This window comes from Ammospiza nelsoni, chromosome 15 (assembly GCF_027579445.1).
Source record: "Ammospiza nelsoni isolate bAmmNel1 chromosome 15, bAmmNel1.pri, whole genome shotgun sequence".
NCBI classification, from domain to species: Eukaryota; Metazoa; Chordata; class Aves; order Passeriformes; family Passerellidae; genus Ammospiza; species Ammospiza nelsoni.
Window position 1 is genome coordinate 7,150,836 of NC_080647.1, and position 18,655 is coordinate 7,169,490.

General features: G+C 45.8%; 1 protein-coding gene across 1 annotated transcript in view; it reads left to right on the top strand.

Annotated features, from left to right (window-relative positions):
* Window positions 1-18,655, top strand: part of GPC4 (glypican 4) — a 68,698-nt gene that overhangs the window by 14,457 nt on the left and 35,586 nt on the right. Inside the window, exon 2 of the mRNA XM_059482710.1 lies at window positions 16,030-16,188. Coding sequence (XP_059338693.1) covers window positions 16,030-16,188 — 159 coding nt within the window. The remainder of the gene's footprint in view (window positions 1-16,029; window positions 16,189-18,655) is intronic.

Genomic DNA, 18,655 nt, shown 5'->3' on the forward strand with positions numbered 1-18,655 from the left:
AGCAGCAGTCAAGGGCTTAAAAGCACGTTTTGCAGGTTAGAAAATCTCATTTACAAACCGTGCTGTGGTCTTAGCTCTGAGGTGTTTTGTCCGAGGGGAGATAAATAGGGAGGTGGGAGATGCAGGAGATGGTTCTGGACATCACTGGGGCACAGGCTGTGCTCCTGTCCCAGTGCTGCTGCTCCCTGGGGAGGAGGCAGTGACCCCACTATTGGGATCTCTGGGCGAATGTCCTGCCCTGTGCTTGGGTTGGTGCCTCTTGCCTCTCCAGGCACCATCCCTTTCTTTTTTCCTTCAGGGGGATTGAATCTGGAGCTGTGCCTCCAGCTGGAGGAAGGATTTTCACTGACACCCTCTGTCTGTCTGGTGGCCCAGTTTTAGGGAGTTCCAAAGGTCCTGGGCAAGTTGCACCTTTGGTTTTTGGCACTGGATGTCCCCTGCCCCCTGTTGTGCTGCTTATTTGCCTTTCTCCATGTGTTGCTTTAGCCTTGACCATGTGCATTTCTGGAGGTTTGTCTTATTGACATGAACAGTTCTTGGAAAGTTCAGCTGAAAAGCAGCTTTTTTTTCCCTGGGAACAGCCAGGAACCACTAGTGTGTGATCTTTGTGTATAAAGTTGCCTTTCTCTGATTATAAACAGTGGCCCTAGGATGGATGTGTGGTGGGCCTGTTTAGATTTAAACCTGACCCACCTCCTCGTTTTCAGTGCTGGCATCCCCTTTGAGCTACGTGTTCTTTCCTGCCTTCTGCAGTAACACGTGGTGTGAGGTTTTTAACCTTTAAATTGGAAAGTCCTATTAAATTGTGGTGTCCTGCTCTAGGCAGCAGTGTATGATTTTTTTTAAATTTTTTTTTTTTTGGCCAATGCAATATGAGATTCACAGATTGCTTATTAATTTCCCATGCCTTTCTTCTGATGGCCTGGCAAGCCAAGATAGTCTGATAGCCACAGAGAGCCTACTGCATGTCCCAGTTGGCCCCTGGGAGCTCTGACTGAGGGAAGGGATGAGCTGGGAGGCACAGATCTGTGCCTTGGTCCTGCATCTGCAGTGCAAGAGCTGCTGCAAGATCAAGTTCTGCTGGCTATCCCTCCCAGAGCCCTTCATCTGAGCTTGTTTTCCCAACCCTGCTTTGCATCAGATTGATGCCAGCTAATTATTTCTGAAACCCCTTTAGTTGGTGGCTCTTTCTGGTCCAGCTGTTCGTACAGTCATGAGCAGCAGAGTGAAGACCTGGGGCAGAGCAGCATCACCTTTCTTCCCAGGAAGGCAGGCTGGATCAAGGGGTTGACAGCAATCCCTGGGGTCACTGATGAAGCAAGAAAGGCCTTTGTGTGGCTTTGTGGGCAAGGCTGGAAAATGCAGCATTCCAGAAGCTTGCTGCTTTTCTGGGTGTGCATAGTGTGCAGCTGTGTTCTGAGATGTAGCCAGGGTTCCTCAGAATTGAGTTGTGTCTCTGATGCTCTGGAGAGGCATTTCTGGGGTGATGGCAGTGCTTATTCCAGACTCCTGGAAAGCTGCTCTGCAGTGGAGCTGCTCAGCTGGAATATTTGGCCCCAAACTGCTCATTGTGGAAGGGACATTGCCCATGTCTGGGCTGAGAAGGTCATCCTGTGCTGAGCTAAACTGGGGAGAAACCAGGGAGCTGGAATTGTGGAGCAGCTCTGCCTTCCCTCTGGTGCCAAAACAGTCTCCGTGTTGCTATGAAAAAGTCTTGTGGAAAACTTTCCACTTAGAACTGAAGTCTCATTTATGTCTGCCCAGGACCTGCTCTTGGACTGAGTTTTATTTTCTAAGCAAATGAGACTTTCTGGTCCTCGAGGCGGTGGAAATAACTGCTCCACCAACTTGCAGCCCACCCTGCCTCTGGGCCTGGGAGCCAGGGGGGGTTTGGCAGAGGAGATGGTTTGTTCAGCAGGAGCAGTGCAGGGCCTGAGTGGGGCAGTAGGCAGCGCAGCTCTCTCAAACTTTATAAGCCCAAAACTTGGTTTTCAGGGGACCACAGCTCCCCATATTGCAGCCTTCAGAGTCCTGCTGTGCTCCCACAGACCCCTCTGGTCGCCCCCAGACTGCAGCCTACAAACTGAATATGAAATACTTAATAGGAGCCAAACTGCCTTGAAAAATGTGTGGATGCAAAATTAATTCGAAAAATCTGGCCTTTTGTGTATTTTCTTTCTGGAGTCTCTTAACCTGCTCTAAGTTCTTATATTATCTGCACTGTTACTCTCCTTGGCATGCTCTGCCTGCAGGAGAAGGGCTTATTAATATGGGTTTTTACATAGATAAATGTGGCCATGAAGGACTATTGACACATGGAAATGTTGGTGGATGTGTGGAGAAGGATCAGCTGCTTTGTGATAGCTCTGTGCCAGTTCCCTCGTTCGAATGTACTTAGGAAACCCAGTTGTAGCAAAGCATGTAAAAAAAAAAAAAAAAAAAAAAAAGGCATATTTCTGTGGCTTAAAAAGAAGCAAAATCAAACCCAAAACCACACACACCCCTCCTTAGTAAAACTTTTGCACACATAGGAAACAAAGGCATCGGCATTTGCTTGTCAGAGCTAATAAAGTTTGCTTGGATCTTAATTTTTCTGCTTGATTTCACAAAGTAATTGAAACTTCCTTTTTAATGCAAGCCCTTTTCCCCCCTTCTTTTCCCTCTTTTTTGAAAATATTCTTAAAAGAACATCTTTTGGTCAGTGAGTTGATGGAATTTTGCTCAGGAGGCAGGCGCAGTTTGAGCGTACTTTGCAACTGGTCAGTCAAAGCTTATAGGACAAATTACTTGTGTCTGCAAGTCATTCCTCCAAGTTGAAAACCACCTAGACCAAATAAACCTTGAACTACAGGTTTTATAGGAGCTTTTGAGCGTGTAAGTGAGGCTTTTCTAATCGCAGTGATCTGATAAAACCTTAGAAACCAGGGTTCCCATAAAGAAAATAGATCCACTTGAGGTGATAAAAGCCACATCTGGTAAGCTTTGCTCGCTACCTCCTGATGACCTGTGAAACAGCAAATACTGCAGAGGAACAGTCGCCAAACTACTGGTGCCATACCTTTATGTGGAGGGGATGCACCAAAAAAAGCTGATTTGAGAGCAAAACCACCAGCCTTTGAAGAAGGAGCCTCTTCTGGCTCATCCTCTAGCTCGCATTTGATATTCCAGGATTTGATATTCCACGGTGCCTTGCTGCTTGCCTCCCGGCTGGCACGGCACAGGGAGATTCAGAGGTTAGGATAAGGGGGGGCCTGTGTAATTGAAAGCAAACAAACAGCTAAGACAAAGAAAGAAACATGAAACAGCAAACCCAAAGCCACAAATAGAAAACAGACTTTCCAGATTGATTAGTTCAAATTTGTTTATTTGAAGTCCCAAAAGTTCGCGTTGTCACTCTTTTGAGGTGTCTCTCCAATTTGGCAATATGTTGACCATGTGTTTGCAGATCAGTTTTTCACAAGACCCTGGTTTTTGGTCTGTTGGTGTTGCCTTAAACTTTGAATTGAAAGGAGGGTTGCAAGCTCCAAAGACTGATTTGTAATTGTGACATTCAGGTGCTGCTTTTGAGGTAATTACATTCTGTTGAACTTATGCTTCATGGAGAATTTTGCTTGGGCACTTAGTGGTAAGATATGCTGCTGATTTCCCAGATTTAGGAAGACTGATGCACTTAGTGGCTTCGGAAAGCAATAAAGACCTGGAAAAGTCTGGGTTTACTTTTGTTTTTCAGAGTGTTTTGGACAGAGAGGTGCGTCCTATCTTCAGTAACAGATCAACAGTGTAGCTGTAATACATATATATATATATATATATATATATATATATATATATATATATATATATATATATATATATATATATAATGGATTTGGCTTAAACACCCTCAAGTCCCCAGACAGAGGAATTACAGCTCCAGCCTATTAACTGTTGGCCATTAATGAGTCAGGTCTAAATGCCTTGATTGTGCCTGAGATTTCTAAGCTGGATCTTTGCATAACATTAGCATGGCAGGAATGCCTTCCAAGGACAAACAAGAACTTGCCAGGCCTTCCCCTGCCTCTCCAGGAAGGAATAAGTACATTTTGGGTTGTACTGATACCATCTCGTGCCTTGGTGCTATCAAAAGGGGTGGAAGCTCCCCGCTGCTCTGGTAGCCTGGCTCTGATGTTCTTCCACATCCAGGCACATTTCTTATCTTTAACCAAGGCTTGGATAAACTTCCAAAATAAATGACTGTAGTAGTCCAACTCGGTCTGCTTTGGCATAGCTTTTCTGGAGTGACTCAAACGTTATAAATATGAAAGTAGCTCGACTTCAAACGCCGCTTTTGGACCGGGTTTTCAGAGCTGCTTCCTAAAGCAGCAAAGGGGAACCTTTCCTTGAAGAAAATCTTTGGTTTTTTCTCCTATTTAAACCCCCTCCATGCCCGCTTCTCTTTTCATCCGCACCCTTTGTTCACGTCTGCCTTCCTGATTAAGAACTAATCAGCGAAGATAGATTAGTCCGGAGCGGAGCGGCCCTCGGGAGCCGCCGAGCCCCGGCGGGTCAGGAGCCGGGAGGCACCGCGGGGTCACCGGCACCGCCGCGGAGGAGGCCGGGGGAGGCCGCCCGGGCCGCGCTCCAGTGCACGGAGGAATGCGGTAACAGGATTTAAAGGAAACGTACAGAACTAACGAGGATTAAGGCTAATTGTCCTGCGAGGGGCGGCAGGATGTGGCCGTGCGGGGAGCGGCTCTGTTCTGTGAGGGGGAAGGCTGGGAGTTACGAGGGCTCAGGTAGGGTTGTGGTTGGTTTAAGTTGCTGCGTGGAGGAATTGCAAAATACAAAAGTTGAGTTTGCCCTTAAAGATTTCAAGGCTGTTGGAGAAAGTATTTCTGCAGTTGGTGAGAAGCATCCTCGCTGTTTTTGCAGGCTTTGCTCAGCTCTTGCTCTGTGCAAGGAGCTGATGTCCCCCAAGTGTCCCCCGGGGGCTGGCAGGACGCTACTGCTGAAGGACTCTGTGTGCTATGGGTTTGTTTTGAATGCTGTTGAAGGTGTTTAGAGGACCCTGCCTCCCCTCCTAGGTCAGGCTGGTTATCCGGTCTTGCAGAAAGGCCACGGGTATCTCCGAGCTTGAATAAGGGGGGATTTAAGAAGCAAAAGCCCTCAGGCTTGGTCCTGAGCAAGCCACAGCGTGTGAAATGCTGTCTGGAGCCAACCGTCCATCATCAAGTGGTACTAGAGGGCAGCCAGACCAAAAGGAGTTATTCACATTGTATTTCTGTGCTTTAGGGAAGATCTGTCCCTGCCTGGAAGAAAGTGAAGTTTGCATGTGTCCCAGCCAGAGGATGGAGAGATGATGCCCTTCAATGCTGCAGGACCCTCTGGGCAAACCCCTGTTTATCTGCCTTGTGCCAAGGGAGGGGATCAGAGTGGGGTCTGGGGGCACCAGGGGCCTGTGATTCTCAGCAGGTGTGGTTGGACAAGTTGCCCAAGCAAACTCATTCTGCCTGGGGTTTTAACTGTTCCTGATTGAAGGAGTCCAAAGTTCAGTGTTCTGTCCTGTACAGAGGTGCCTTTGGTGACGCTGGGGGTGTGCAGAGACAGGGGAGGTGCCTGATTTCCCAACTGTTAGATTACAGCTGGACTTTGCCACACCTGAACCCTTAAACCTTGTCATCTTTTTGTTTATGCTTCCAGTTACTACAAGCCCTAAGTCCTGACTCCAAAAGCCCCAAGTAGGCAATACTCTTGCAAATGGAGAAAATAGGTTTTCCCTCCAAAGGGAGAAAAAATATCTGTCTCTGGGGTACACTGCTACCCTCAAAGCAGCCCTGCCACCTCCTCCTCGGCTGTCACACACACATGCTGCTTCAAGATATGCCTTCTTCCTGGCAGAAGCAGCAAACTTGAATTTTTATTTGATGCCTCTTATCAGAGCTCTCCTTTTTCACTGGGTGGTCAGTGTTCTCTGCTTGCTTTAAAGCTGTGCTGCTGTCGGCCTTGTGTTTATTTTACTGGGGAGAATACTCCTGTGGAGATGGTCGCGTGCCAGGAAGGAAGGGATATAAAACAGCATTGAGATCCTGCTAACAATGGTGACACATCCACCACGGGCAGCAGAGTTAGAATCCTGTGCTCACATCCTGAAAATGATGCAGAGCTGCTGGCACCCTCTGATCAGAGCAGGGCAAACCAGGCTGGTGCATCTGGGGCTGTACTTCCCCCAGTGCTCCTGAGTGCATGGTGTTAGAACCATCCCAAATCCTTGATTCAATTACACACTTCCAGGAGGAGCACTCTGTGCAGCAGCCTCCCCACATCTGTCACCAGATACAAAATAACATACCCCATTTTCCATTGTGAATTATTTCCCATTCTAAAGGCTCATGTAACCAGGGTCAGCTTTCCTTTGTTCCCTCCTCAGAGCATTAGTAACTCTGCTGGGATCTCACACCTGAAAAGCACCAAAAGAGTGAGCACACCCCATGTTCCCTAACTCAGCTCCTCACCATGAAGGTCAACAGCCAGCACCACTCTCCATTCAGGCATGGGGCTCCATCCCTTTCAGAGTCACAGGAGATCTTGGTCCCGGATTCCACCATCATGGATTCTCATCCCCACCTGAACCTTTTACCCAACCACACAGGACTTTTTAGGCAAGGAGATGTCTTCATGTAGTCAGCTCCCAAATCTGACTGGTAGGTTATGGAAGTACCACAGTTTAGCACCATGTGCCAGCATGCACCATATTTAACATCCCACCCAATTAGCAACCGTTTTATATCAATGGTTTATTTGCCTTTTAAATGTTAAAGCCACTTGTTTCCCCTGCACTTCTACTTAGGTTATTAATCAATGTGCATTTCAGTTTTTTGCTGATTACTCTAATGGCACAAAAAAATTCCCCAGACTCACAGAGACAGCTTATAATAGTGAAATGATTTTTTTTTTTACAAACTTGTCAAGCAGTCAAAATACACTCTTTGATACCCAAACCAAAGCCCTTTCACCTACGCTTAACAACAGTGAACTATTTTCAGTTGAGCTTTACTGCATCTGTTAACTCAGCTGCTAATCCATCTTGCAGGCACAGGAATGGCAGTGCACACAATACCTCAGTGACATACCTCCCTTCAACACAACAAATAATCCTAATTATTTCCATAGCGCGTACCTACAGTTACTTAAAATATCGTATACAACCGAGGTCTGTCTGGCTTCTATTTTTCCATTTTGCTTTGTTGACAGCTTTGGGTTCCCAAATTTACTGCCAAGAGGGTCAGGGAGTGCAGAGAACAAGAGAGATTTATATCCATGTGTGTACATTAAGCCAAATGCACATTAAGAAACTTAATTTTCTACTGGAAAGAGCAACTTAGGACACAAAGAGGGCTCTTGCATCCACCCACCCAAGTCCAAATAACCACTGCAAAGCTCATCCTGGACCTGATGACAGAGGCAGTCCCTGAAAGACCAAGCCTGGGTAAATGGTGTCTGCTGAGGTCAACCAGAGTGATTTTGGAACATCCCTCCTGGGCAGGGATAGACCAGGAGAGCCGTTCCCACACTCCTAACCCAGCTCTTCAGCCCCAGACAAAGGACAAAGATCTGTCTCTGCTCTCCACAGCAGCCCAGAGAAGCATCATTGGTCAACTGAGATCCCCTCCTGCCCAGCTCTCAAATTGAGGCTGGGGCCATGGGAGAGGTTCAGCTGGAAGACCCCAAGGACCAAACCCAAAAACTCTACAGCATCCCTGGGCTGGGGACTCTGCCCTTTGCAGGTGATGTCTGAGCAAGGAGGATGCAGGATCTTGCCTTCAGTGAGGTTTAAAGAGTTCATTAGAAGCTAAAACCCAGCTCACCTGAGGAAAAATACCATCACTGCTTCGTTTCCACAGCACAGCCAACAATTTCCTACCCGACAGGGTGGCCCAATACTGCAAGGTTTTACACCCTGGAAAAATATGCCATGATAGAGCCTGCTTTCATTCCAACAAACAGGATATTGAGTCAATTAGTGGCATACCAAACACTAACCAGACAGATGAAGATAATACATTTCTGCAAACATCAAAAGGGAGAGAAACCACACAAAGACCTGAATATAAAATAAGGCGAGGGGGAGAAAAAGAATATTAAAATATTACATAATTAAACTTATTATTTAAGCAAATCTGAAAAGGAAATAACTCTGGCTAACTGGAGGATTCTCCCTGGCTCTAGCTAAGACAGAAACCTTCAATGGAAACCAAGAGTTGTTACTTAATTAAAAAAAACAATACCAAGAAACCCTCCATGGTATCTCTGAGAGAGAACTTAGGAAATGCAAATTCTCTTTATTATCACTAAATTCTTTAGGCATGAAATAGTTCTCATAACATATCTGCCTACACACACTAAGTGAGTGGTGTTATATGAGGGACAAGGTATGGTGAAAATTATTGTTCTTTCTTTCTCACTTCTGTGGTGGGGAGATTGGATACAGATAATAGATCAACCCACCTTGAGGATGACTGAGCCCCTTTAGCAGTTGCCAAAGAACATGTAAAAAGCCCAATACCTGCAGTCAGTAACTCTTAGCTTTTCCTAAGGGTAAAAGTCACAGGAAAAAGAAGTTGCATACAGCCAGCAGACTTCAAAATTCAACAGAGATTGGTCAGCAGATTATACTGGGGTAATCCAAAAAACCTCACCAAGTATAATGTCATGCAATTAGAGGGGGGAAGAGGGGTGGAGGAGAAGAGAATCTATTTGGAACAGCAAGTACACAGAATTACTGAAGTCTGAGGCACAAGGAATAGCAAATAGAAGAGATCTGGCTGGGAGACAGTCACTTTCCTTGTGAGACTTTTTTTTTCTCAAATCCCCCACCAAGAAGGCAAAACAAAGCCAAAAACCTGCTTGTTTGTATTTATTTTTCCCCTGAAGCTTTCAGGTATTTGCAAAAAAAACCCCAAAAAAACCAGCCTCTTACCAAAACTGATTCCATCACAAGCAATGTCATTTAAATTGGAATCGTTTTCCTTCTAAACATTTTCTCCCTCTACTTTTGGCCCCTCTCCCTCTGCATGCCCCAGACCCTCCACCAAGCACCTCCAGGGATGTTCACACCAGTGCTGGGTGGCACCACACGTGGGCAGGCAGGAAAAAAGCAGGAATATGCCACTGGCAACCACTTTTCCAGTCATTTTTTCCTTTTCAAACACAGCTGATTCCAGTGTCAGTGCACAAAACGACATTTCAGAGCCACACAGTAGGCTCTTGTGAGATGCACCCAGGCTCACCTGTTTGTGCCAGCCCACTGGCAAGTCCCAGATCTGACAGTGGATGACCCTGGTGATTCTGAGGATCATCTTTTATGTGGAAAAATACCCCTAAAAATTACAAAAGCAACTCAGAGGGATGTAAGACATCCATGGTTTTGTGGAGGCACTTGGTGAGACAGATCTCCTCTGCCAAGAGCTGCTGGTGGCACATTTCAAGGCAAGCAGCACTGTCCCAAGGCACTGGGACTGTGGCTGTGTGGCTGAACATCCATCCATCCATCCATCCATCCATCCATCCATCCATCCATCCATCCATCCATCCATCCATCCATCCATCGCCCTTTCCAATGTTATCAGCTATTCAGGGCTCAACAGAAGTGAATCTTTCCTGCTTGCACAAGCAAAACCAGGACACAAAGCAGAGCTTCCATTTCCATGAGTTCCTCAGCAGTAAGAGCACTAAAGGCATGTGAACTGGCAGCTGTGACCCAACCAAAAGTTTTTTTGAAAAACCCCAAAACCTAAAGATGTTTTTAATTCCTCAAATAAGAAACAAAGCTCGTGGAATTCAGCCACAATTTCCTGTTTTCGACTTAAAATAAAATTTAAAAAAAATATCCCAGGCTTTATACAAACAATAACATAATCTATAAATTGGAACACAAGAGACATGTTAATTAACTTCCAGAGAGATTAATTCCCTATTGCAGGATCCAAAAATAGGCACTGTGGAACCTGCTGCAATTCTGAGCCCAACTTTACACAGAAGAGAAGGGGGAAAAAGAAAACAAGAAAGAAACAAACAAACCCAAACAAAAACACAAGACCAACTGCAAACAGCTATATTAAAGGGCAGTGTATGAATAAATACACAAGTATCTGGGAAGCAGCAGAGCGATGTTTTCCACTTGTAAGGACATGCTCCTTCACCCTGCCTTGAGTAGTTTTGGGCAGGGAGAAGAGTAAGCTGGATGCAGGGGCTCAGCAAAGAGCCAGGACCAGCCAGGGCCACCCAAAAGTCCAAAGTGGCATGAACAGGAGGACTGCTTTTACTCCCCTTGCTTTGGTAGCAAAAGCCATGGGAGTTCCTTGTCCCACACAGCTGCCAATGGCAGGGACCTCTCCCCTACAACACAGGCAGCCTGGACTTTGGAGCAGAGCACCAACTCCTTATCTCCTTCCTCCTGGTGCCCTGCATGCCACCACAGAGCACCAACTCCTTATCTCCTTCCTCCTGGTGCCCTGCATGCCACCACAGAGCACCAGCTCCTTATCTCCTTCCTCCTGGTGCCCTGCATGCCACCACAGAGCACCAGCTCCTTATCTCCTTCCTCCTGGTGCCCTGCATGCCACCAGCCACCCACACCAAAGCACCCACTGAGCCCAGGGGTCCCACTCAAGGAGGGAGCAAAATGAGCCCGAGCTCTGCTCTATTGTATTTGCTGGAGTTCCAATGAAGGCAGGAATGATGCATCTGACTTCATGTTCTCACAAGGCTAATTTTTTATTTTATGATACTATATTATATTAAAGAACACTATACTATACTATACTAAAGAATACAGAATACTTCCTCAATGCTAAAAAGATAATAATGAAAATTCGTTACTCTTTTCAGAGTCTCAACACAGCTTGGCCCTAATTGGCTAAAGAATCAAAACAACTCACACCAGAATCCAATGAAACAATCACCTGTGGGTAAACAATCTCTAAACAGATTCCACATGAGCAAAACAGGAGAAGCAAATGAGATAATAATTGTTTTCCTTTTCTCTGAGGCTTCTCAGCTTCCCAGGAGAAAAATCCTGGGCAAAGAGATTTTTCCAGAGAATGTGAATGCTGCACAGCACCAAGGAGAAACACACAGCTGAGTGTAATTTCACTTGGAAATATTTAAATGCCAAGACTGTATTTTGATGGTGCTCTTCATTAGCAGGTATCTAACAACAGTGTGAGCAGCGATTATGCTGGGGCTGTGCTGGTATCCTGTAGGGATTATGGCAGTGCCAGTGAAGATGGACAGGAGTTCATGGTGCATTCCCAGAGGTGCTGAGCATCCCCAGATCATTTTGTAGCCAGGAAAGCTGGGCATTTTTGGTATTTTGGGTAAGTTGAAGGTGATTGGATTGAGTGGACAGTTCAGTAGCTGTGTCTGTCTCAATGACTCCACCAGAGTCAATCACAAGCTCATGCTTTTCTTTCTTCTTCTTGCCCCTTGCTAGTATGTGGCTGGAGCAGTGGAGCTGTGCTCAGGGGTGATGCTAGTGTTTCTTGTCATCTTTGTTGGGGGTTTTGTAAAGCCTCGGTAGCATGTCAATTATATCTGATGGGTGGAGGCCTAATATTCTGTGATAATTAGAAGGCAAGTCTAGTGTGAAATTGGATTAGGGTCCGGCATTACAGTCCGGGATTCCTTTGGTAGCTGGTTCAGAGGAAGTCATAAAACTCCTTTAAAGATGACACAGGCCCATGTGTGCTAGAGGGGAGGGGCAGAGCACAAGGCTGAAATGCTGGCCCAGCTCTCAGCTCCTCAGCAGTGTTTGCCTCCTGCTCCTTCACCACCCAACCTTACCCCAGCCTGATTTCTCACATGGGAGCAAAGTCCAGCAGTAACGTCTCAGACCATAAACCACCTCTGGCTTGTTTGCTGAGCTCCAGTGAGGGGCTGGGCTGTATGGGGAGCCTTTTAAAGAAATATCCACTCCTCACCTCCCAGTAAACTGCTCCTGAAACTTTAGCTAGTTTTGCAGTTAGCTTAAGTATGAACTTGGTTGAGGTGAGGAGAAGCAGGCTGGGAAAGCATGCTAGACACCCAGAAACAGCATTTTGAAAAGGTCTCAAAAATTGTTTGGTAAAGAGAGCTGCTTATAAATATCATGTAGCCCCTGAGTTTGCACTGCTTACTTACTCATTTGATGAAAACTTGTTTTTCAACACATTGCAAATAGTTACTTGATTTGGAAGAAACTCTGTGTGCCTGGAGTCTGCTAAATGCAGTGTTTCTGTAATGGCTTATATCATAAGTTTGCAAGATTACATTTCTGAGTGCATTTGCTTGGATGTACAGATGGTAATGTCATGTACCATCACATTTGTCTTTAAACAACGACCTCCATTCCCCAGAGGTGTGCTGTTAACCAGCCAAGGAGCAAGTATCTTCCATAATTGTTAGTCCCTCATTTCTCTCTCTCTGCTCATATGTATCATAAGGAAAAATAAGGATAAGTCTTGCTGCAACAGGCCATGAGAAAGATCTGCTGCAAATCCATGTCAAGCTGTGGTGATGGTGTGCATATGCAGTAGATATTTGGACTCAGTCTGCTACTTGAGCTCTTTTTGCCATGCAGCCCCTGATGTGGTGATTGCACACCCTGCCAAACAATTCAATAAAAACCTAACTTGAAAGGAGCCTGTGGCAGAGTTATGTTTTTGCTGTGCTCACATGGTGATTAATTACAAACGCTGCCGAGGTTTTTACACTCAACAGTAGATGAAGAGTTGCCTTGTATGGGCATTATTTGATGAGTTTTAACTTGGGAAATAATTATTGCTGAATGTGTCCTTGACAGTGAGTGCACACCATGGGCGTTCTCTACATAATATACATAAACATGAGATCTCTGCTAAGCATGCCTAAATACACATACTTTTCACTCATTTTCCTTAGAGGAGTTCACTGCCAGATTGACAAAGGGTGTTGGCTTTGATCTTGGCTCCAGGTTGGTGTTTATGTGTTCATAACTGGTCTGTGCTCACATGGAGCTCTCCAGCCTTCATCCCTTCCATTCCCCTGGCTGTAGCACTGTGGTGTTTGAAAGCTGTTTGGTGATGTCTTGTATCAGGGTCTGTCTGCATGGGATGAGTCCCGTGGATGGATCCTGAATGGATCAGCTCTGCTAGCAGATTTAAAAGGCCAGACATGAGATTTCTCACACACTGTGTGCCAGTGTTGTTTGGATGTGTTCTTTAGGGATGCGGTTGTGCTAAGGACAAACCTCTGTGTGGGAAAACTGGGGCCCCCAGTGACTTTCCAGGGGCATCTCCCACTGTGGCATAAGAAAACTGCAAGAAAAGCAGCCCACAGACCTAAACTTTCTGGTTTTAAATGCTGGGTAGCAGAGTGCATCCTCCTATGATTACCACTGAGTAGCCAGAGCTCTTCAGCTCCAGACAGAGCTAATTCTTGATCATGAGCCAAGACCACATAGTGCTGACATGACTGAGAAATATCTTCCATAATTAGATTGCTTGGTCATTCATTTTTGAATGTCTGAGTTACATTTTGGAGCATTATTTCTTAATGATCAACCAAATGGGATCTGTGCAAGCTTGATTTACTGTCAGTAGTGCTCTTGCTTGGCTTTGCACGTGTGTCCTGGGGAGACACTGTCAAATCTGGGACAAAGGGGATTAGAGGAAATTATTTTGCTTTGTAACATTAGGTTAGATGGTAACTGTACTTCAATAATGTTAATAGATTTGAAATTAATACCTGTATTTGTGAAATACTGGGCCTTTTTTAATAATAAATAAATTGGAGAAGTTGTTAAAACCACTGTGTTAGGGATCACAGGGCATCTGTGGACAGCTTCAGAAGTGTCCGTGAAGTATGACTAGGGAAAGAAATCCCACTATCAGTAGGTCTGAATTAGCTTTGCTGCTATTCATGGTTTATGTTGTGTCAGAGTCCTTAGTCCTGTATTGGAATTGGAGCAGAGATTCAAGATGAAATAAAGCAGTGGTGCTTGGGCACTTTCTTATTTTGATGCTTGCTGGTAAGGTGGGCTCAGAGAGGAGTTCCCAGGCATGTTCTAGAATGGATTTAGTGGGCAGGATCTGAAAATCTGGGTGCACCCCTTCCTCTGTTTTAAATGACTTATGAAGCTACCTGGAGATGCCTCTCTTGGAGCTGCTGGAGGTACTTCTCTGAGACAGAATAGTCTGGGGAAAAAAGATAGATCTGTAAGGAGTCAGTGGCATTTTCCTGTGTTTTCCGAAAGCTGTGCTTGAGCAGCACTGCTTCCCATAGCAGATTTTGAGCTTTCCGTAATTGAAGAGCAGTGGATAGTCTTGTGCAATAAATTAGCTGTGTCAGAATTATCTGCTGGTCAAGGTCTACCTGAAATGCCACAAAAAACAAACAAACCCTGTAGTGCAATAGGGAAATAGATTTTAGGAGGAGAGGTTCTTAGGAACTGTATATATATAGAGAGAGATAAAAATATTTGTGTCGCTTTTTAAGATGGCCTTGAAGTGTCTGTAAGGAGAGACACTGACCTTTCTGGCTGGGAAGTCATGCACAAAGGTTCACTGCCTGGGCAAAAGGCATTGTTGAGAAATCTTGCAAAAGGCAGGCAGAGCATCAGCCTGTTGTGTGAACCATGGGCAGGCTCTGAACTGTCCAAAACCTGCTTTTGTTTCTCTAAACCCAGTTTTGATGCTCTGGCAGGTAGGATGGGTGGCTCTTCCGTAAATGTGTGGTGCACTGCCTGTCAGGAAGATGTTATTTTCTGCATGGGGGCTGACAAGTCCTTTGCAGCTCTGACAACCTCCACGGTGGTTGGAGGTCCTTGGTGACTCCCAGGGTGGGAGCAGGCAGGGAAGAGCTTTCCCTTCTCCATCTGTTTGCTCAGAATGAAGGATAAGGTCTGGCAGCAGGGTGTGAAATGGGAGAGAAGGCAGCAGCACATGTTGGCTGTGGCTTTTAAAATCTTACTTGGAAACATGAGTTTCTCATCCTGACTGCTTGTTTTGATCCTATCTTCTGTGTTGACAAAGATTTGCACAATTTGCCCAAGTTTGAACCATTTCAGCATCAGCCCACCTGCTTTGTGTTGGTGCAGTGTTGTGGGGCCTGTCAGAGGGCTGGAGCTGAGGACTGCTGTGCCAAGGGTTTATCTTGGCCCACAAAAGTTGATAATGAGATTTTATGGGTGGTGCTGGAAGGGGACAGCTTCATCCCACCCTGCTGCAAGGCACCAAAAAGCAAATTACATGGGTCCAGACCCTATGTCCAGATTGTCTGAGAGATTTTGAAATGGAGCTGTTGCAGATACTGAAACACTTGGTGAGGATCCCTCTGACCAAGTCAGCCAGATGAGTGATGACCAGATGACTCTTAGGAAAGAATTATCTTAAGGAAAAAAAAATCTGTTTGAAGTCTCCAAAAACAAACCCCCTATTTCCTCCAGGATGATGACAGAAAACTGCAGAATTAGGAGCCAGGAAAGATGAAGCATTTCCATGAGCCATTGCATAAAGCAAGTATAATTTAGTGTCAGTGACAACTGTGCTTCTGAGAGAGACTGCTTCTCCTCTGATAATTTGACTGGGGAGGGGTGAAGAAAAAAGCACTTGTCTGGACAAAAAGGGCCATTGCCACTGATGTTGTGTACTAACTGAATGAACTGTGGAAGTATTTAAAATACTCAGCAAAAACTTCATGCAAGTTACCACACACAATATATCCATATACAGGTCAATTTTCTGATTCCTCAAATTATACTGTACAGAATGAGTATTTCTTTATTCTGTTTATTAGCTGAATAAGTAAGAGGACACTTTTTAATGTTCTCTCAGAAAAGCAAGGTTTTTACAAGTGTTGCTATAAAGTTTCTCTAAGTAATCAGGTTTTTATGTGCTTGGCCCCGTGCTCGCAGCAGAGGAATCTCCTATGAAGTAAATGGTGCTGCAAATCTTCACACACCCTGCCTCATGAGACCTCTTTTCTCTGGCACAGAGAGTCCTTTTAACTTGGGATATTTTCTTCTCTGCTTTTCAGGTGACCACTTGAAAGTCTGCTCTCAAGGCTACACATGCTGCTCCCAAGAAATGGAGGAGAAGTACAGTCAGCAGAGTAAACACGACTTCAGAAACGCCGTCGTAGAGCTTAGCAATCACCTACAAAACATGTTTAGTTCCCGGTACAAGAAGTTTGATGGTAAGTGCAGAGACCTTGGACTTGCTCTCCTTGGGATAAAAATGTGAAAAATCTCCATCCTGTTGTTTCTGTGCAGTTTTTCTGCTCTGTCTCCCCCTTTGCTGGGAAAGTTCATGACTCTGCTCAGAGGGCAGAGCTTGCCTTGTTTTGCAATCCTGTGAGAGAGAAGTATTTGCTGATTATGGCTGCTTGTTTCCCAAAGAGAGAGATCTTTCTTTCTGATTAATCTTTTGAAAAGCCATTTTGCTCTAATGTAAGATTGCAGTTGGTTTTGTTGGTACGTCCCTGAGCGCGCGTAATTGTAACGTGCATGTCTTGCAGCCCCGATCCACAACAATGCTGCTCTTTCCCAGCACATTGTGAGCCCACAGGATTTGTATCCATGTCACTTTTAGCCTTTGGGGCTAAGCAGAGCAGCAGATAAACACAGTGGTTTTGTGTGGAGGCCCAGGGTTCAAGTGTGATGTGGGGTCAGAACCATAATGAACAAGTCTCGGCTGAGTTCCCATCGCTGCAGTGATGCTAACTGCTGACAGATAAGCAAATGACTGGTCTTGGTATTGCCCTTGGGTTCACATGTGTCCTGTCAGACTGGCTCCCCATAGGCATGCCTGGCTCATGGGAGCTGCAGGAAGAAGCTCCCTTTGGAGGTAGCACAGCCACCACTGCCCACCTTGTAGCCAGGTGCTTTTCCTTTGAGAGCACCTCTGCAAACAGCCAAAGTCAATGCCTGGACACTGGGCACAGCACTTGGCTGAGGTCCCAGGGCATTTCTTGGTTTGCTTCTGAGCTCTTGGTTTGTTCCTGTGGGGCTTTGTAGGTGCCTCAGTGCTCCTACAAAGGAGCCCTCTCCTACAGTGCAGCCCCATTGCCTGGGCATCTGGAGAGGGGGAGCAGGATGTCAGGCTGCTGCTTGGGTTGTCCTTGTTGGCTGAGGGAGTGAGGTGACAGCCAGCTGCCTATGGAAGTATCTGACAACTCAAGTGGACTGGGTTGCTCACATTGTTCTGCTTCTACATCACCATCACACTCTGTGGTAAAGGACAGTTCCCCTATGCAGCTCCTCTAGACATTTGTTCCCTTGTTTGGTCATTGCTTCAATGTGAGTTTTCTATGAATATCCCAAAGTCTGTGCCTTGAACCTCATAGCAACCTCCTCTGCACTACTACAGCAGGTAGCAGCCTCTTGCTTTCAAAAGGGTTGGCACTAGGGTGAGAGAAAAAAAATCCCCGGGTATGAAATTGCAGTGAGTCAAAGTAGAATTATGCAATCATCTTGATAGCATCTAAATCTGCTGGCTAAATATTTCCCTCTTAACCTCTGTTGTCTCTACCTGCTGGTACACCAAAGGGGTGATAGAGGGAGAACCAAAGTGTCTAGACTTGCAAGCTTATTAAATGCAGAACAAGACACTTAATGAAATCCAGCCCATAGATAAGCCTGTTCAAAGAGACCAGAGGAGCAGCATCTGCTTCACCTTAAATGAACGACGAGGCTTTTTGAAATGCTGCATTGGGAACAAAGAGCATGCACAGGTCACTGCATTAGCATCCCTGACTGGAGCAGACATCCTGAGAGGTGCATCTGCCCCTCTGTGGGGGGGGGAGGGATGGCTGCAGGGGGACATTAAGCCAAGCTGAGATGGATGATTGTCAGAGCACAAGTCTTCAAAATAGTTGAACTTTGGAAGGGAGCCTGCACAAGCTTTTTTGTCTGCTCTGTGGTTCTCCTGTCAGTCCCTCAGAGCATATTCTGTGCTGGTCTCACTCTCACTTCAGCCTGGGAAGTCCTTGACTGGCAGGTCTGGAAGGGGATGGTGTTGTTCAGCTGTTCCTGAAAGCTGGGTTTAGTGTGCCTGGCCTGTCCCTCAAGGGTGTGTCTCTGCCTCATCTGAAACTAATGAAGGAGAATTGGCAACCTCCTCGGCCTGTCCCAAAGCCTAATGACTCTGTCTTTGAGTGCTAATATCAGAACTAAATCTTCATTTGCTGCAGACAAAGCTGATTTAGGGATTTTTTTTAATCTTACCTGGGGTGGAAGTAGAGATGAACTGATTACCACCCTCCATCATTTACCTCTTGGGAGGCTTTTAATCATGACTGCCTCTCTCCCTCCAGCCCAGTCACCTGGAGGCTGAAGGCACACCTTCATCCTGGTTGCTGGAGCAGGTTGAGGAGTCTCCTCACTGAGATCCTCAGGCTCATGTAAAAATGTTGGAGTTCCATGCCCTAGACTGCTGTGTTTTGTTTAAGAGCCTGCTGTTGAATGTTTGGCTGCTTGTTGGATGGCTTTTCCTTCCTTCGGTCTTGGTGCTTGGTCATCAGATCAGCTGTGGTCGGTTGTGTCTTGCACATTTGAGTTCCTCTTGCCCAGCATGATTTATCCCACACTTTTTGATCTAATGTACCCAAACTACAGGGAGGAGAGGCAATCAAGACCTGTATATTTGTCCTGATCCTTAGGGAT